Genomic DNA, 17,647 nt, shown 5'->3' with positions numbered 1-17,647 from the left:
CCTGCTCTCATTGTGGCAGTTAAGGTGTGGGTGTGGAGGAGGAGGATAATTTGCTACAGCATTGAGTCATCTGATTGTCTGAACCCCGCCAGTGCATAATTAATCATTGTTGGCAGGCCTGTTATGAAGTTATGAATCCCTCATTGGGCCTAAAAAATGTTTTTGTTTGGTTCCGGTTTCCGACCGACCCTGTCAATTTATGTGCGACCAAAATTATTTTATGAGCTTTATAAAAAAAAAAAAAATAAAAAAAAATTTGATGCAAACTATAATTACGTTTTGGTACAGCACCTCTTCATTCTGTACAAGGATGAGCGAATTTTCTCGTTTTTAAATGAAAACAACCTACCTATCATTCGCTGCCGCTGGAAAAAATAAAATAAAAAAATAAAATAAATTCCCTACCTACCCATGACCTCAACTGACAACCAACAGGAACCAAACTTTTTTTTTTTTTTAGGCCTTGTGGACGTTTAAACTCCATGTGGACAACGTATCGTACTTTAAAGATCTTCCTCGTTCGCACACCACAGCTTTCACTGCGTTTTCTTTCAGTTCGGCTAACAAGGACTCCCAGCTGCTGCTTCCCTTTTCATATGTTCTCTCCCTCTCCACCTCCCTCGCTCCTATGGTGCATCGATTATTCACTCATTTGTATTCCCTTTCAAGGCTTATTTTTTTTTTCAAGGCTTATTTTTTTCCTCACTCACATCGTAGGCTTCTCTTCCAGAGTGCCGTAACATTTCTAATCCTTTTCCTCGACGTGTCTCCGGCTCTCTCGCCTCCTTCCCCCCCCCCCCCCCCCCCCCCCCCCCCACCCACCTTCCCTTCCTAAGTCGTGTCCGTGCTAACATGCACCCGCCTGTCCTATGTCAGGGCCCAACCGGTCCAAGCTGCAGGACATGCTGGCTAACCTCCGCGACGTGGAGGACTTGTCCCACATGCAGCCCCCCGCCGCCCCCCAGGCCAGGCCCAGCGTGCCACGCCTCAACGAGCACGAGGCCAGCCGGCCGGACGAAGGTCAGTTCGGTTTGGGTCCACAGTGGGTCCGCTGCCACGTGCACATTTACAATTCTGTTAAAAAAATCAAATTCAGAAAAACTTTATTTTTTCCCGGGAGGGAACTTCATTTGTGGTCAGACACATACAAACAAGACATACTTCAACAATATCTGTTGGTAGGGGTGGAGGTGTGGTTAGGGACAATAGATTGTTAGTCTGGGGAAGGTGAATAGGTTGAAACCTTTGAAAGTGCATTATCCTCCTTTCTAAGTAGCAATCTCATCCAGAGTCCAGCTCAAAGTGCTTTAGGTTTGATCTTTGAGTTGTGAGGAGAGAGACGGCAGAAGAGGGCAAGATTTTGAAAGTGTACCGCCCCTTCCCTCTCTGGTCCCTCCCTCACTTCATATCTCAGTCGTGTCTCAAAGGACCCTGAACTTAAACTTAATAAACACCTGGGTCTGTTGCCTTCGGCCTGCGGCTGACCGCTGGCCCTCAGCCCCCGGTCCAGGGGTTCTGTGTTAAACCTGCCGGTTCTGCGTGTCCCTCCCCAGTGGAGGCGCTGACCTTCCCCCCCGCCTCGGGGAAGTCGTTCATCATGGGGGCCGACGAGGCCATGGAGAGCGAGCTGGGACTGGGCGAGCTGGCGGGGCTCACCGTGGCCAACGAGGCGGACATCCTGACCTACGACGTGAGTGTCCCCCAGGGGTGGGAGGAGACGCACAGCCATGCGTCGGGGTCAGAAGTCACGGCCGTGGGATACATTTCTGAAAATGCAATACTAAGCACTTTTACATAAAGTTCATATGAGTGCTTAAACTGGCAAAAGTAGTCACTATTGTGTCCTGGTCAGAATATTGGCATAATATGTTAGGGATAATGTATAGAACGCCGGTCATTATCGGGCAAATAAGCCCTGGCAGCCCCCTGAAGGGGATTATTTTCGCTAATGACCGGCGACGTTCTATACATTATCCCGCTTATTACACGGCTATTTGCCAAAACAAGAAAGATTACTTACATTCATAGTGTTGATCAGCAGAGAAATAGTCTGCCAAAGACGTTGACGTCGCTTAGCAACCAAGTACACTGGGGTTGACAAGTTACTGGAATACTTGAGGAGTGATACGAAAGCCGCCAAAAAAACCACTTTCCTTGACAGCGGTCAATTATACTTAGCAACGGTGAATTACCAAATATAATTCATTGCCGGAAGTTGGGAAGGGCCGATGCAAGTGAACGGAGCGTTCCACAAAAACACGCACACACGCACACGCCGACTCTGAACACTCTGTTCTGAACCTGTCTCCTCAGATCGGCAACAACAAGGACGCGCTGAGGAAGACCTGGAACCCGAAGTTCACCCTGCGCAGCCACTTCGACGCCATCCGGGGGCTGGCCTTCCACCCCATTGAGCCCGTCTTGGTCACGGCGTCCGAAGACCACACCCTCAAAATGTGGAACCTCCAAAAGACAGCTCCCGCCAAAAAGTAAAGCAGGCTGCCGTTTTTCATTTACCGTTTTCTACAATACATTATCGACTTCAACGTGCCTTAATGAAAATCTTTTTTTATCCACAGGAGCACCTCTCTAGATGTAGAACCTATCTACACGTTCAGAGCTCACCGGTAAATATTATGTTTTTAATCATTGACTAATGGTTGGGTCAGTGAAACTGAATGGTGGTCGCTCAAACATGTGGTCCTCCACTCCACCAGGGGAGCTGTTCTCTGTGTGGTGATGAACAACACGGGGGACCAGTGTTTCAGCGGGGGCGTCGACGGGACCATCCAGAGCTGGAACACGCCCAATCCCAACATCGACCCGTACGACTCCTACGGTAACGGCATTTCCTCCTTTACAGACGATGATTAAGAACGACCAAATGTTGTCCATGTTCTGAGCCACATAAGGTGGTCGTCTTAGCTCAGGAGCTAGAGCAGGTTGACTTGTAACCGGAAGCTTGCTAGTGTGAACCCGGCTCCTGCTAGCTGAGGGTCGAGGTGTGTCCCTGAGCAAGACACCTCACCATTGCTGGACATACAATTTGTCCCGCAGACCTATAAGAATCGTATCTCTCTCCCCTGCGGTCGCAGAGCCGTCTGTCCTGCGGGGGGCGCTGTCCGGACACACGGACTCGGTGTGGGGGCTGGTGTACAGCAGCGCCCACCAGCGCCTGCTGTCCTGCTCCGCCGACGGCACCGTGAGGCTGTGGGACGCCAACAACACCAACCCCGCGCTGGCCGTCTTCAACGAGAACAAGGGTAGCCATTTTAGAGTTGACGTGTGTGTGTGTGTGTGTGTGTGTGTGTGTGTGTGTGTGTGTGTGTGTGTGTGTGTGTGTGTGTGTGTGTGTGTGTGTGTGTGTGTGTGTGTGTGCTCTCTACGGCCCCTGTTTAGGGTAACTTGTAGCATCGTTCTGGTGCCAGTGAATCAGAGTTAAAATGGATATCAACGTCTCCACCTGCGTTTTTGTGTCACTCCGTCACTTACAAGTTATCCTTATATTATATATCGAGCATAATGTGTATATAGAATGTTTCTCTGTACGCATTGGTCCTTGTTTAAAGATAATTCAAGTAATAAAGAGTACTTTATTGACGCCTCATGTGAAACGGCAGTAATGCCGTTTCACATGAGGCTTCAATAAATTACTCTTTATGACTTGAGTGCAAAATAAAATGTATAGAAGCAAATGTATTTCATAATATAAAGGACTTAAGGCTATCTAGAGCTTGTCCCCTGGCTGATGGGCGGTACTGACGTGTAGCTCCTTGTGCCTGTCCAGCGCTCGGCGTGCCCTCCTCCGTGGACCTGGTGTGCAGCGAGCCCGCCCACATGGTCACCTCCTTCACCAGCGGGCAGATCGGCCTCTTCAACATGGAGACCAGACAGCTGGTCCTCAGCCTGGAGACCGCCGTGGACTCGGGTAGGCCCCAGCCCCCGACGCACCCCCCTCAGCGCACCCCCCCAGAATGCACCCCCGGGAATAGGGCTCATCCAAGGCCACTTCTCTCTAAAGTCGATTTGGATAAAAGCGTTAGCTTCTGATAAATGACTCAATGCTAATCCTTCATGCATAATAATTATATATAATCAATCCCTTATTTCTCATCGGGGGTTAATAAAGTAGGTTTTAAACTAACGCATAACCGTTACTAAAGAGAACCTCGGCGACGACTAAATGTCGTCTAACGTTTACAAAGTATTTTCCGTCACTTCGGAACAAAACGTCAGCCGCATCGGACCCCCCCCCCACCCCACCCCCGGCGATTTGGTTGCCCTAACCGCGCCCCCGCGCCTCTCTCGCTGCAGGCACGCCCTGCCAGATCAACAAGGTGCTGAGCCACCCCACGCTGCCCATCACCATCACGGCCCAGGAGGACCGCCACATCAAGTTCTACGACAACAACAGCAGCAAGCTCATCCACTCCATGGTGGCGCACCTGGACGCCGTCACCAGCCTCGCCGTGGACCCCAACGGACTCTACCTGATGTCGGGCAGTGAGTAGCCGCGCCGGGGCCCTCGCCCCGCTCGCCGCTGGTGGGGGGGGGGGGGGGCCCTGACCCTGACCCTGACCCTGACCCACTTGTGCGAGGGGTTGGATTCAGAGAGTAGCACATAGTTGAGAACATGGGATTTTTTCTTTGGGGCGCTTTCAAGCCTGTGGATTTGATTTCGGGTCAAACAGGTTGTTTTGGGGCGACGGGTTTGAGCAAACTGAGAGTACAGTAGGGGGTTTTACGGAGTGGTTTTTGGATTGGATGCGTCTTCATATGTCTCATCCATTCATTTTAAATGGAATCGTGTGGGTGCCAGTGTGGTATGCTAGTGCAGGTGTGTGTGAGTGTGGGAGATCAGGCATCTGTGCTAGGGGTAGGGTTTGGGGTGCATGTGTGTGAGAGAGAGTGACCCTCCATGATGGATGTTTGGTAGATAACGTAACCCTTCATGTTATAATCAGACACAGAACCCTTCAGTTGTACAGTAGAACACGTGGGCTCACTGTGCCTCACGCAGACGTTCAGACAGCTCACTAAGACTTAATACCAATGATGCAATATCCAGAGATATAGAAATATCCGTCAGTCTAGACTCCAAGCGCTATAGGGCAGTGTTTTGAATAAATAAATTCCTTCCCTCAATCTCTTTCTCTCCCTCCCTCTCGCCCCTCCTTCTCTCCCTTGCCCTCCCTCTCTCTCTCGCCCTCTCTCCCTCCCTCCCTCCCCTCCTTAGGCCACGACTGCTCCATCCGCCTGTGGAACCTGGAGAGCAAGACGTGCATCCAGGAGTTCACGGCGCACAGGAAGAAGTTCGAGGAGTCCATCCACGACGTGGCCTTCCACCCGTCCAAGTGCTACATCGCCAGCGCCGGGGCCGACGCGCTCGCCAAGGTCTTCGTATGACGCGGGGGCGGGCCCATCACGCCTCGCCCCGCCCTCCTCCTCCTCCTCCCCCCCTCAACCGCCACCGCAGTCCCCACCACCACCACCACCACCACCGCCGCTGGCACCGCCCGCCCTCGCCCACAGACGCAGCCTCCAACGGGTCAGGGACCAATCAGAGAGAGAGAGACGGACGTAAGGGCGGGGCGAACGCCGCACGCAGGTTTCCAGTGATCGCCGGCGCCCGCTGCCCTCCTCCCTGAACGTGGGTTGGTTGGTTCCCCCCCCCTCCCATTTTGACGGGCAGACTATGTAGCCAATCCCCTGCTCCCCTCCGGGGGGGCGGGCCCTGAACGCTCACGCTGTGCGGGCCGTGGTTGGCTGGGAGGCGCGTTCGATGGACAGACGGTTCCGGGGCGCACGGTACCCGAGACGCCCATCGAGCATCCAGGCCGGACCTGGTTAACTGACAACAAGAGGACCCTCTCTCACACACACAACCCCTAGCCTACCCCTAGCACCTAGGGGCTCATCACACACACACACACACACACACCTGCACTTGCATCTCACACACACAGTCGCATAACACGCACACACACACTCGCACCGCACACACTCGCATAACACTTACTCACACCCGCATACTGCACACACTTGCATAACATCCACACACGTACACATAACACGGACACGCAGCATTATCCACTTCACAGGAGATTGAAGAGAGTACACTGGAGAAATGAGATTTTAAACCGCTCCTCTGCCCCCCCCCCCCCCCCCCCCCCCCCTCCGCTCCCCCAGGTGTGAGCCGCTGCTCCCCCACCTGTGATAGTGTTGCAGACGCGGGGGTCTCTGCAGGTTTACCCGAGCTATTGTGGAAATATTCTTTGGCTTTTCTCTAACCCCCACCCCCACCCCACCCCTGAGACGGACTCTGCCTGCCCGCCTGCTTGCCTTTTGCTTTTCTTTAGAAAAAATATGACAACAAAACACTTATTGACAAATGTGCCTTTGATTAAAAAGAAAAAGGTATTGAAAAATGTAATTTTACCTTCCTTGTTTTGGGCAGCAGGAAGGGTTGGGGTCTATACGCTGGAGGTAAGGGTTGTCACAATGTTGTCCATTTTAAGAAAACATTGGATGTACAATTACAAATACTTATAATAAACAAAAATATATATCCAGTCTTAAAAATCTATCGTGCAGCGTGAGTTTGATTTCCTGTTTTTGGTAAAACGTGGCCGGGGAATCACATTCTGTTTGTTTCAGTTTGCGTTTTATTTTCGCTGGGGAGTGCAGCTGGCAGAGTGACACAGATTACTGAGTATATTGCCTGTGTGTTGATGAGTTGTACACGTGAAAGAGCTAAGATAACAAAAAACTATGTCTAAACAATGTAAACCATTTTGGTTATATAACTACAATTTCAAATTGGTCCTACCTACTTGTCCGTTTTAGGAATATCCATTTGATATTTTGGCCAGTTTGCTCTTGTTTTAATGGATTGGCTTGTGCTGTATGTAGTTTTCCCCCGATGGGTAAGACCTGCCCGAACCGCAGTCTTGACTGTTCATGTCCAAAATATAGATGAGTAGACCAATGTTTAGCAGGACGGTTGGCGCAGTACATTATAAGACTATTCTAACTGAAAATGAAACCTAAAGGAGCGGCGTCTATGGTTATCCTTCGGACCGAAAGGTTTTACTGGTAGGATGTGTGCAGAACCGGAGTGGTCAGAATCCACATTATGTTTAAAGTACAGCTTCAATGAGCCTCTTTCTCAGTCACTGGTTTGTATATGAAAGTCTGTTCCAAATAAAAAAACTGCTGTAAAATCTTAACCGGTATCCTAGTTTTATTAGTCGATTTGTCCAGTGTTGTCAAATTTGGTAAAAGTCTACAACTTTTTTAAATTATTTTCAGACTTACAAATGCTAAAGTCCGACGGGAAACGTTTTTTAAGACAGTTTCAAGAGTTCTGTTAAAACTGTATTAATTGTGTATGAGCTTGAAAACAGAATAGAGTACAAAAACATCTTTAACAAATGCTAAGAGCTTGGCTCTCGTCTCTCTCGTTTCAGAAATGATACAAAGGAAGAAAATGTATATATTTTTTTTACAATTTTATTATAAACAGAATTTAAAATAAGGATTAATTATATATCTGAACATTATAAGCAAAATACCTTTTTTAATATGCATATGTACAAAGAGGCCATAAGAAGGGGTAAGATATTATAAATACTCTCATTCAACACATCCAACAAATAACTGCCGGGTTAAAAAGTAACCCGGGCAAACTATTACAAAAAATATGAAATGGATTTCACTCAGGAGAACTGCATGTCCAGGTTTATATCATTGCTGTTTACAAGGGCTACGATCTTGCCGGCACCATATTCCTCGTCAGTCGGATTCTTACTGTTGTATTGTCCAATTGCAAACATGTAATGGCCTATTTTACATCAAGGTGTCGATGTATTGGTGATGGAATGTGAATGCGAGATCTACGATCGAATGGATAATACCAACACGAGCATGCAATAATATTATGCACCATTGTCTTCTTTTTGTTTGAGTAACTTCAACAATGTCCTCACTGGGAAGTCTCTTCTATTACGAAGTTCACAATGCACCTTTGCCTCATCCTAGCTCAGGGTAAGCCATAGGAGGAATTGCCAGGCGCTCCTTTGAACGCTAAATTCTCTCCGTAGGCCACACAGGGTAGTATTACTTTACATTGCACCAATAGAAATGGAGAATACATCCTGTTACCTTCGCGTCACTGACTGTCATCCACACACAACGTTTCCACTGGCCTTGTGGTCCCCAGTGTCTGGCCAGATAATGCCTTTTAACTTGAGATCATTATTTGTTTTTCCAACCCCCCCCCATCCCTCACCTTATTCCTGAACACTGACCCACCTGCCACAATCAAATAGTTTTACCCTGCAGTCAATCTATGACCGCAATCTGGGCCAAAGAACGCTTAACGTTTACAACCCGTCTGCTTTTAAGACCACCCCCAAACGGATCTCACCGTACAACTAACAAATAGACATTGACGTTGCCCCCCCCCCCCCTTCCCTACCTATTCCATGTGTCCTTCCCAATTTGTCCCACCCCCTAGCCACCCTTCCCCTAATCTGATTGGTCAATAGGAACTTTAACCTGGTAAGGGCGGTCTCCCCCCTTCCCCCCCCCCCCGATCCCCCGTCCCGCCATGCTTCAGTTCCGTGGCTGCGAGTTGAATTCCTGGCAGATGTTGTTGATGATCTTGGGCACAAACTTGTACAAGCTGTCGAACTCGTCCACGAAGAAGGAGTGCTCTTTGTCGGGGTCGGTGGCGATGTACTCCAGCTCTTCCTGGGCGGCCCAGGCGATGCCGATGGAGTAGGCAATAACACCTGGAGAGGGAGAGAGAGAGAGAGAGAGAGAGAGAGAGAGAGAGAGAGAGAGAGAGAGGTTAGGAGGGAGGGTGAGGAGAGAGAGATGGGGGAGAGAGGGGTAGAGAGAAAGGGAGGGTGGGTGGGAGGGTGAGGAGAGAGAGAGAGGAGAGGGACGGTGAGAGAGCGAGAAGGTGAGAGAGAGAATGAGAGATGGTGAGAGAGAGAAAGAGAGGGCCAGAGACAGAATGAGGGAAAGAGAGGGCGAGAGAGAGAGAGAGGGCGGGTTATGAACAGGCCTCACATCGCCCTGCTGAGGTCACATGCAGACGCTCACCCCCACCCCGCACCTCTGTGTGAACTCACACACACAGGCGATGAAGCAAGGGGCGCCTTCGGACAGGGTCAGCATGCGTGTCCGTCGGCTAACTACCGGTCATCATCATGCCAGTGACGAGACCACGTCGCGCTCGCAGACTGAACCGAACCCAGATCAAGGTTGGGTCAGTCTTGTCATAATCGTGTGCTTTACCCCCCCCCCCGCTCCGCCACCCCCCCTCACCTGTTCGGTGGACGGCCAGCGCCGGCGCCCTGACGTCGTCGTAGCTCCGCCCGTCGGTGATGACGATCATGATCTTGCGCTTGTTGGGCTTGGACTTGCTGAAGAGCTGGTCGGCGGCGTAGGTGATGGCGGCGCCCGTGCTGGTGCCGCCGCTCCAGTAGTTGACGCGCTTGATGGCGTTCAGCAGATCCGCCTTGTTGTTGTGCTGGCCGAAGCCGAACTCCAGCCGCTGCTCGTAGGTGTACTGCACGGCGCCGACGCGCGTGTCCGTGTCGGAGATCTCGAACTCCCGCGTGACGTTGGCCACGAACTGCAGCACGGTGCGGAAGTTGCCCGTGCCCACGCTGCTGGAGCCGTCGATGACGAAGGCGATGTCGTTGGCGTTCAGGCAGGTCTTGCTGCACATGAGGCGGTCGGTGTCGCACACGCGCTTCACCAGCGGCTGCACGGCCTTGCGCAGGGCGAACCAGCTGGACACGGGCAGGGAGTAGAAGCCGTTGGTGCGACACACCGCCTGCAGGGGGAGACGTTGCTGATTGAGGCTGCTGGGGACACACGGTGAGCTCGGATGGACATTGGGGAGCATGTGATTAGGTCTGGATGTGGATCTTTGAATCCAAGAACTCCTTTTGTTCTGATTCCCAGGGGAGTTCTAAAACCCAGTTGAGAGTTCTAAACAATGTGAAGAGTTCTAAACCCAGTGGAGAAGAGTTCTAAACCAAGTGTAGAGTTCTAAACCCCTGGTTGTAGAATTCTTACTGAGCCCAGTGAGGAATAGTTCTAAACTCCTTGAGGAAGAGTTCTAAACCTAGTGAGGAAGAGAGTACCTTATCCACAAAGTTGGCCTCGACCACGTTCAGCTTCTCGTTCTCGTCGGGGCCCTCGATGGTGACGAAGAAGATGTTGATGCCGGACTCGCGGGCCAGGCGCGAGGCCTCCTCCACCTTGTCCGTGGGCCAGCCGTCCACCAGCACCACCACCACGTTGGGCGCCGCCCCCCGGTTACCGTTGCTGTCGCTGAAGTACTGCCTGTTGACGAAGGAGAGGGCCTTCCCTGGGGAGACACAAGGGGGCAGCAGAGCGGCGCGGTCAAAGCCGATCCTGGAGTACCAACACCTCAGGGGATGTCTGTCGGGGCAGGCTTTGGTTTGGTGTGGAGATGATAAGCCTGATGCTCAAAGTGAAACATCTGGGACAGGTTAACATTGTTTACCGTGCTCAAAGCTAAATTATATACGATCTTAGACGTGGAGTCTGTCCTTAGTCTATCTGAGATCTATATGGAACACATTCAATAGGCTCTTATTATGAGCCTGAAGGAATAGTTGCAGGGTCCATCTGAGAGGGAAATATCTGTCATCAAGTATGACTCGAAACACAACTACTGGAATTGTCGTCTGATTAGTAGGGACATCGGCGCAGAAATAAAGAACTCTGTTTGCTTCAGGCTTCTGCATTTAGGACACGGGCACAAAGTCCAATGAATAAAAGCTGACGCCAGAGAGAGGCAGAAAAACACCACTTACAGTTTGAAAGCTGACCCCCTGGGCTGGTAAAGCCAAGATATGCGTTTTGGTTAGACCAGGCGAAAACCACTGCTTACAATAGCTAGGCTGTAATTTAGCAGCGCCTCGCAACAAATTTAGACATAATTCAGTCCTCGCATGAGAACATGTGAGTGGAGATTGAGTGAGTGACGAGTGGGTAAAAACATGATAATCGCCTCGCTTTCCACTTTCACACTTTCAGCCGTTGTCAAAAAGCCTTCATGTGGCGTTCCTCAGGGCAGCTCGATCGCTTACCCACGTTGGAGAGGCCTCCCTTCTGGGCAATCTTATCCACGGCCGCCTTCACGTCCCGGGAGTTGGAGAAGGACTTCAGGCTGATCTCTGTCACCGGGTCATCTCTGAGGGACGAGGCGAGAGAAACGACACAAACCTATTGTCACCGCATTCACCTCAGTGAGTTTGCGCTATGAGACGCAGAGAAATTATAAAACAAAAAGGCAACACATTGCAATAGCATTGATTAAGCAATTTATAACCATTAGTTAATGCAGCAATGCAAATTAACTGACAATTAACTAACAGTTAATTAACAGTTAAGTAATGCCTAGTATGAATTTACTACTGGTGTACAAGTTAACTAAGGTAATGGTGTTCATGTTAACTAAAGTATTAATTAATACAATATTTAATAGGGTTAGGGTTAACCCTAAACCCACTAACCCAAACCTTAACCCTCGCCCTAACCCCTATGCTAATACTATGACAATGCTTGTCACCTCACTACCTAACGTTAAACAGTTAGTTAACATACACTAACCGTAAAGCGGACCAACAAGCAGAAGTTAAACACTACAGTATAGCGCGTTGGTTACCCGTATTGGATGACCCCCATCATGGGCCCTGCCACCCCCAGGTTGATGACCTGGGCCACCTCCGCCAGGAAGTCCTTCTGGATCTTGAAGCGACGCTTCCCGATGCTCCAGCTGCCATCCATTAGGAAGGCCAGGTCCACCTTGCAGTCTGCAGTGGGGAAGGGGGGGGGGTCTCAGTGAGCATGGGAGGGGGGCGGGTCTGGTGTGTTGGTGTGTGTGTGTGTGTGTGTGTGTGTGTGTGTGTGTGTGTGTGTGTGTGTGTGTGTGTGTGTGTGTGTGTGTGTGTGTGTGTGTGTGTGTGTGTGTGAGAGAGGTTCTGGTTGGTCGCTGGAGGTACGGGACCTACTTGGGTCTCCCTGGGACACGGGTTCTGGGGCTCTGGGGATGGGGTCTTGCTCCCGGGTGTTGAAGCCTGGAGGTCAAATCAGGGTCGTGTCAGGGAATCAGGAAGGGTTCTCTTGTATACAGATGCAGCAGTAGGATCAACACGTATGTATACTTACCTCAAATGTCTTTACATGGTTCACTTGTTTATGCTTTTATGTTCGCAAGAAAAATGCTTTATGGATAAAAATAAAGTACTAAAATTGAGGTACAAATTAAATATTATTTTTCTTTCTGTTAACTTGTATTTCAGTGGTTGCCAGTTTTATACTTGGAGTACCATTCACATTTTATGTTCCCACATTGATGGTGGAAACGAAAACCCAGTTGCCTCTAAAGTGGTGGATATCAAGACTTACCAGAAGAGTATTCTCATCCAGCGCACCGTTAGAATAACCAGTGGAGCGCCCAGTTTAGACACTCCTTTACAGCCTGTGATTGTCAGAAGCCAAATGGGCCGGGTGGATGTTTTTGCGGACTGAATTGGCCACTGACTAAGCAGAACAAATAACCAGGAATCCTGCGCTGAGCTTAAGGTCGGAAGAAAATCACTTTTCCCTTTTGATCCCGCCATGCCCTCTCTGCGTCCTCATAAACCCCAAAACACAGCATGCCTGAGGTGCCATTACAAGACAAAACCAAGGGATCAACGACATGACCTTGTTTGGGTTTCAATGTTTTTGGGATATTTTCTTCGGACCGAACCGTAAAATCCGAGGCTTTAACTAGAGCCGGGGAAACAGTCGCAAAGGAGCCAGGCGTCTCATCTCACCTGATTCATACAAGGGAGTGTCTGGCCTCCAGGAATCCACCGGCTCCACTGAATGGAGGGAAGCACAATATTAGCACAGGAAAGGCACCTACACACACGCCTGCTGGTTATGTGTGGATATGGTTCAAACAGTAAGTAACCCATGCACGGTTAAGCCTATTTCTTTATGGATGACACACGCATCACACCGCATAACCTGTAGAGGCACTGCCATTGAGTTTGGGAGTGAAGTGATTTTGGGGGCGGAGCTACAGCCAGGTGATAGAGAATGGTGGGAAATTCGAACAGTGGGAGGGGCAGATGGGACCAGGAAGTACACAAAGGAGATCAGGTATTTTGGGCTCTGGTGGGTGGTGGGCCATGAAGAAATGCAGGCGACTGGAACAGCTCTGCTTTAGCTTGCTGCTGACGTTTCATTCCGCCATTAGAGTGTAGAACTGGAGACTATTTGGAAGTGACTCAAGACACAAACCATACCGGATGGTCCCAGGCCTGGAAGGCCCAACTATCCTGTACACCAGGTGAGAACTTTCCTTTTGGATTATATTGTAGTGTCCCAGATGGTGCACATTGTTGAAACATGTGTTGGTTAGCTAGTCTTTCAGTTCTGTTGTATGCTACTAAAAAGTCTCTGTGTTTTGTGCTCCTTGTTTTGCTGTTGTGTTTTGGAACTAAGGTGGGGGTCTCTTTTAGGGGGACGGACACGCTGTGTTTTTAATTAGCTATTGGGGGATACAAGCTGTAGCTTTGTGAGTAAATTTCATCATTTCATGGCGACAAACCTAAACGTCGAAGCTTATAACATTAAGTAGACTCATACAAATATCACCCAGCATCACAAAGTAGACAAACAATATGAGGGGTGCTTGTTCTCCAAAAATTGAACAGGCGCTTAAAATCAAAACCGGTTATTCAACCAAACAAGAGGCCCATCGCCTTCTGCTTAATTATAAAGAAGAGAATCACGGCTTCCTCTCAGAAGCAGCACAGCAGGAGGAGGGCTGGTGGTAATAACAGCACTGGCGTCTCACCTCGGGTGTGGGTTGCGTCTACCGCTGGTTTGCGAATGCCTTCTGAGTCGGGGGCGCGGGGTGCTGAACATAAAGAAAACCGTCAAAACCACGTACACTCATCTGGACATTGGCAGAAGATCAACGTTGAACTCTGAATGTCTTCAATTTGCAGGACATATGGTCGCGTCGAATGAAATCGAGTGCAGCACCAAGACGACTTGCAGGCCCACACTTAAAAGAGGGCTTTGTGGTGTCTTTATGATTTGTTAACAGAGTCGTTTGTGTGTTCTGCTGTGACGCTTTTGATTTTAAACGAGTGACCAAACACTGCAATAAAACTTCAGCCCCAATCAGCGTCATGTTCCTTGCCTTAAGAACCATAGCAACGGGTGTCTTCTGGTGCAGTCTCAGTTTGAAGTACAGTTGCAATGACAGTGTTTCACCACGAGTGGCGCTGTCTCACAGGTTAGAAGTTCTATGTGCAGACTGAGTTACTGTTGTTCTTGGTCGTAGTGTTCTAAGGAACAAGATAAATGTTGTGTGGTGGTTCTTCATTCGTGATGTTATTTACATGGCTTGGTTCGTGCTTAATGGTGGTGTTTTGTTATGATGGAGAGAAAGAAGGAGGGTAAGTTTACATGGGAAATGAAACCTACTTAAGTTTAAAATAACATCGATCTCACCTTCGAAGGGACCTTAAAATGATGCATTCACATGGAACAATAAAAGCTTCAAACATAACAACAAACTGTATTGAAATACTAAAGGCACAGCAGTAAACAAGAGTGTCAGTGAGTGTCAGTGAGTGTCAGTGAGTGTCAGTGAGTGTCAGCGAGTGTCAGTGAGTGTGTGTGTGTGTGTCAGGACAGCATCAAAACAACCCATCCCCTAGACGTTTGTTAGTTCCAAGTAAATGAAATAGAAAGTCACTTACGGTATGGTCCATAGTTATAAAACCAGCGCTCATACTCTGACATGTCAGGCCTGTATTGACGAGCTAGAAGAGGATGGCGTGAAGCCCCATTAGTAGTCCCAACAGTTTGCCCGTGAAAAGAAAAACCCACACATTTTCATGGTTGGGATGTGGTCTTCTCTTATACAATTTATATACATCTAACCAATCCCATACCAATGAAAGGAATTCCCAACGTGCCTACTAAACCGCTAGCGGCGTCTTTATTGACATGCGTAAACAATAAACCCGGCTGTATCATCCCGGCTGTGGCATACATTACAGGGAGGAGAGCCTTTCCATATGGCAGGCATACAGAGCCCCCCCCCCCCCCTGGCCAGCCCCCCAGCGCCGTGAGCCAGGCCTGTCATATGGACACACTTACACACTGAAAGAGCGGAGCCAATCATTGGATACCAGGTTCAACTTTGTTTACATTCAGACATGTATCAGAAGCAGATATCCATGGAGGGGGTCAAGGGTGCAGGGATGGGGGGTGAGGGGGGCATGCTCCTGGGACAGGGGGAGAGATGGGGAGGGAGGGAGGGAGGGAGGTGGGTTGGGACGGGGGGAGGGAGGGAGGTGTAGGACAGTAGGTTGGTGTTGACTTACGTGCAGCCTCAGGTGTGTCCGTCTCACCCCAGCTGTAGCCAGAGTCGGGAGCCACGTAGCTGACGTCTGATTGGACAGTGAGGGGAGAGGGTCGACCAATCAGCAAGGGAAGGGGTTGTGCTTCGCTGCTGATCACTAATTAAAGCCGGATCGGGACTGTAACTTCTAGCAACAATGTTTTATACCCTCCTAAATCCTAGGAGAAACATAACCAATGCTGCACTGAACTATCGTTTGTTCACCTCAACACAAGGTCACCTTTAGACTCTTAACCCGTCCACATGATAAGAGGAGATTTAAGAAGGGTTAAATGATGAAGGACGACAGTCCCTCCTCTGTGATCTGATACCTGCCGGTCGTCTGGCGCCGGGGAACCAATCGGGACGTGCGAAGGGGGGTGGCGGCCAATCCCGTCGCGGAAAAGCTGGGCAGGAAGAAGACAGAGAAGAGAGCCTGGTTTCGTTTACAGGCATCAGCGGCTGTCACTCCACAGAGCCGGCCTATCTGGGATCTCCACAGGAGCGGTCACGTCGGTGCGACCGGGGGTCGTGCACAATGTGTTTATCCCCAGGGTGGAGACTCTGTCAGGGTCTCCACGCTGGGGATAAACACATTGTGCACGACCCCCGGTCTCACCGATCAGCAGGAGACGCGCATTGAGGCCGCGGACTGCAGCCTGCTTTCAATTCAGTAATTGCGCGCCGGCTCCTGTTGTTCCTAGCTTCGGGGCAGAAAGATAACCCCAAACGCACAGGAATCCCAACACTGCTGTCTGCCTTTTTGTTTGCTCAGGGGCACGCATTCAGGCTCTGGGCGGCGCAGGCGCTCGGAGAGACAGTCAGTCAGTCAGTCAGTCAGTCAGTGACGGAAAACCCACTTTAGCGTCGAGCATCGGCCTGGTTGCTTAAGACGTAGGAGACGACGGAATACCTGTTGACCTAAAACGGTCCAAACAAATACACGGTAGCAGCACCCTACACTTTAGCGGCCGGCTTTAGCTGACCCGCAGCGACACACGTTAATTAACCTCTCTGTTTAGGGTGGACGTGGAGCTTGTTAAGCATACAGCCCTGGGCTCCAGGCTCCCGTATGAGTGGAGCCACACAGTGCAGGGTCTCTGTTGACCGGCCATGAGCCGGTCTGGGAGACTGTGGAGCGTGGGAGTATTGTTGTAGTGCTGGTGTCAACCCAGGGACAGTATACTCGGCCGGTGCAGAGATTAGGGCAGTTTGGCGCTGGTCGAGAGCCCATCCAGAGAGCAGCAGACAGTGGGGTTTAATTCGACCTGAACCTGGGGGTTTTAGAGGATTACCTTCAACACACACCCGGTTAATCTCCACTTTTTCTTTTGTCTGTGATTGTTGCGACCACAAGGGTACCAGGAGGCCTCTGTACACCTTTTGGGTAAGACGGTTTCAAACTGGATCCGCCCATGGCTTCCATGTTGCAGAACCCACTTGATGACCCTTTAATAAGGGGATACTATTCTCTTATTGTTGTGGTTACCAAGTGGGTATTGAGGGCCTCATGGAGGAATGGAATGGAACTCGGATCATAGGTTCCACTTGGGGGGGGGGGGGGAACCCCAACTGTTGATAAGGAACGGGGCTGAAAGGATTCTGGTATCTTTGGCATCCCAAACCTATTTTAGACAACCATGGTTTTTGTGTTTCACAAACAACAAGACCAGCCTTCCAACATTCCTTGGAAGGCTGATCAGAGGGTTAGACTGCTGTTCTAGAAAAGATGCATGGATTGCAATCTTTGTCTCCCTCCCTCACCCTCCCTATCCTTCCCTCCCTCTCTCCCTCCCTCTTCCTCTCCCTCTCTAGCCTTTGCTCTCTTTCCTTCCCTCCCTCTCTCCCTCCCTCTCACCTCTACCTCTCTATCCTTTCCCCTCTCCCTCCCACCTCACCCTCTCTAGTCTTCCCTCCCTCTCCCTCCCTCCCTCTGAACCTCAACCTCTGTCCTTCTCTCCCTCCCTCTTTCTCTCCCTCTCTAGCCTTTGCTCTCTTTCCTTCCCTCCCTCTCTCCCTCCCTCTCACCTCTACCACTCTATCCTTTCCCCTCTCCCTCCCACCTCACACTCTCTAGACTTCCCTCTCTCTCCCTCCCTCCCTCTGAACCTCAACCTCTGTCCTTCTCTCCCTCTCTCACTCCCTCCCTCCCCCTTTCTCTCCCTCTCTAGCCTTCGCTCT

At 50.2% G+C, this 17,647-nt stretch overlaps 2 protein-coding genes and 1 long non-coding RNA gene across 12 annotated transcripts in view; 2 read left to right on the top strand and 1 right to left on the bottom strand.

Annotated features, from left to right (window-relative positions):
* Window positions 1-7,229, top strand: part of LOC115559560 (striatin) — a 29,028-nt gene extending 21,799 nt beyond the window's left edge. For 4 of the 6 annotated variants that reach the window (XM_030378420.1, XM_030378417.1, XM_030378419.1 and 1 more), the window contains 10 exons: window positions 877-1,020; window positions 1,554-1,690; window positions 2,314-2,489; window positions 2,580-2,627; window positions 2,718-2,839; window positions 3,096-3,263; window positions 3,788-3,928; window positions 4,315-4,503; window positions 5,237-5,385; window positions 5,522-7,229. In XM_030378420.1, the coding sequence (XP_030234280.1) occupies window positions 877-1,020; window positions 1,554-1,690; window positions 2,314-2,489; window positions 2,580-2,627; window positions 2,718-2,839; window positions 3,096-3,263; window positions 3,788-3,928; window positions 4,315-4,503; window positions 5,237-5,385; window positions 5,522-5,584 (1,337 nt within the window). In that variant the 3' untranslated portion in view covers window positions 5,585-7,229. Of the gene's footprint in view, window positions 1-876; window positions 1,021-1,553; window positions 1,691-2,313; window positions 2,490-2,579; window positions 2,628-2,717; window positions 2,840-3,095; window positions 3,264-3,787; window positions 3,929-4,314; window positions 4,504-5,236 lie in introns of all 6 variants that reach the window. The other 2 variants (XM_030378421.1, XM_030378418.1) reach the window with 1 other exon arrangement.
* Window positions 7,230-7,494: 265 nt separating this feature from the next.
* The window catches only part of vit (vitrin), a 22,356-nt gene continuing 12,203 nt past the window's right edge, over window positions 7,495-17,647 (bottom strand). For 3 of the 4 annotated variants that reach the window (XM_030378411.1, XM_030378413.1, XM_030378414.1), the window contains 11 exons: window positions 15,799-15,873; window positions 15,450-15,515; window positions 14,820-14,882; window positions 13,904-13,966; window positions 12,873-12,920; window positions 12,063-12,128; window positions 11,717-11,864; window positions 11,139-11,242; window positions 10,164-10,390; window positions 9,337-9,850; window positions 7,495-8,795 (listed from right to left, as the gene is read on the bottom strand). In XM_030378411.1, the coding sequence (XP_030234271.1) occupies window positions 8,617-8,795; window positions 9,337-9,850; window positions 10,164-10,390; window positions 11,139-11,242; window positions 11,717-11,864; window positions 12,063-12,128; window positions 12,873-12,920; window positions 13,904-13,966; window positions 14,820-14,882; window positions 15,450-15,515; window positions 15,799-15,873 (1,553 nt within the window). In that variant the 3' untranslated portion in view covers window positions 7,495-8,616. The remainder of the gene's footprint in view (window positions 8,796-9,336; window positions 9,851-10,163; window positions 10,391-11,138; window positions 11,243-11,716; window positions 11,865-12,062; window positions 12,129-12,872; window positions 12,921-13,903; window positions 13,967-14,819; window positions 14,883-15,449; window positions 15,516-15,798; window positions 15,874-17,647) is intronic. The other variant, XM_030378412.1, reaches the window with a different exon arrangement.
* On the top strand, window positions 10,853-11,897 carry LOC115559561 (uncharacterized). Of its 2 annotated transcripts, none has more exons than XR_003979605.1 (3): window positions 10,853-11,010; window positions 11,121-11,297; window positions 11,758-11,897. It is a non-coding gene; the product is annotated as an uncharacterized LOC115559561 (long non-coding RNA). The 2 variants fall into 2 exon arrangements; XR_003979606.1 differs by having other exon boundaries at window positions 10,869-11,025.

This window comes from Gadus morhua, chromosome 15 (assembly GCF_902167405.1).
Source record: "Gadus morhua chromosome 15, gadMor3.0, whole genome shotgun sequence".
In the NCBI taxonomy this organism is placed as follows: domain Eukaryota; kingdom Metazoa; phylum Chordata; class Actinopteri; order Gadiformes; family Gadidae; genus Gadus; species Gadus morhua.
This window is presented reverse-complemented; position numbering and strand designations above follow the sequence as displayed.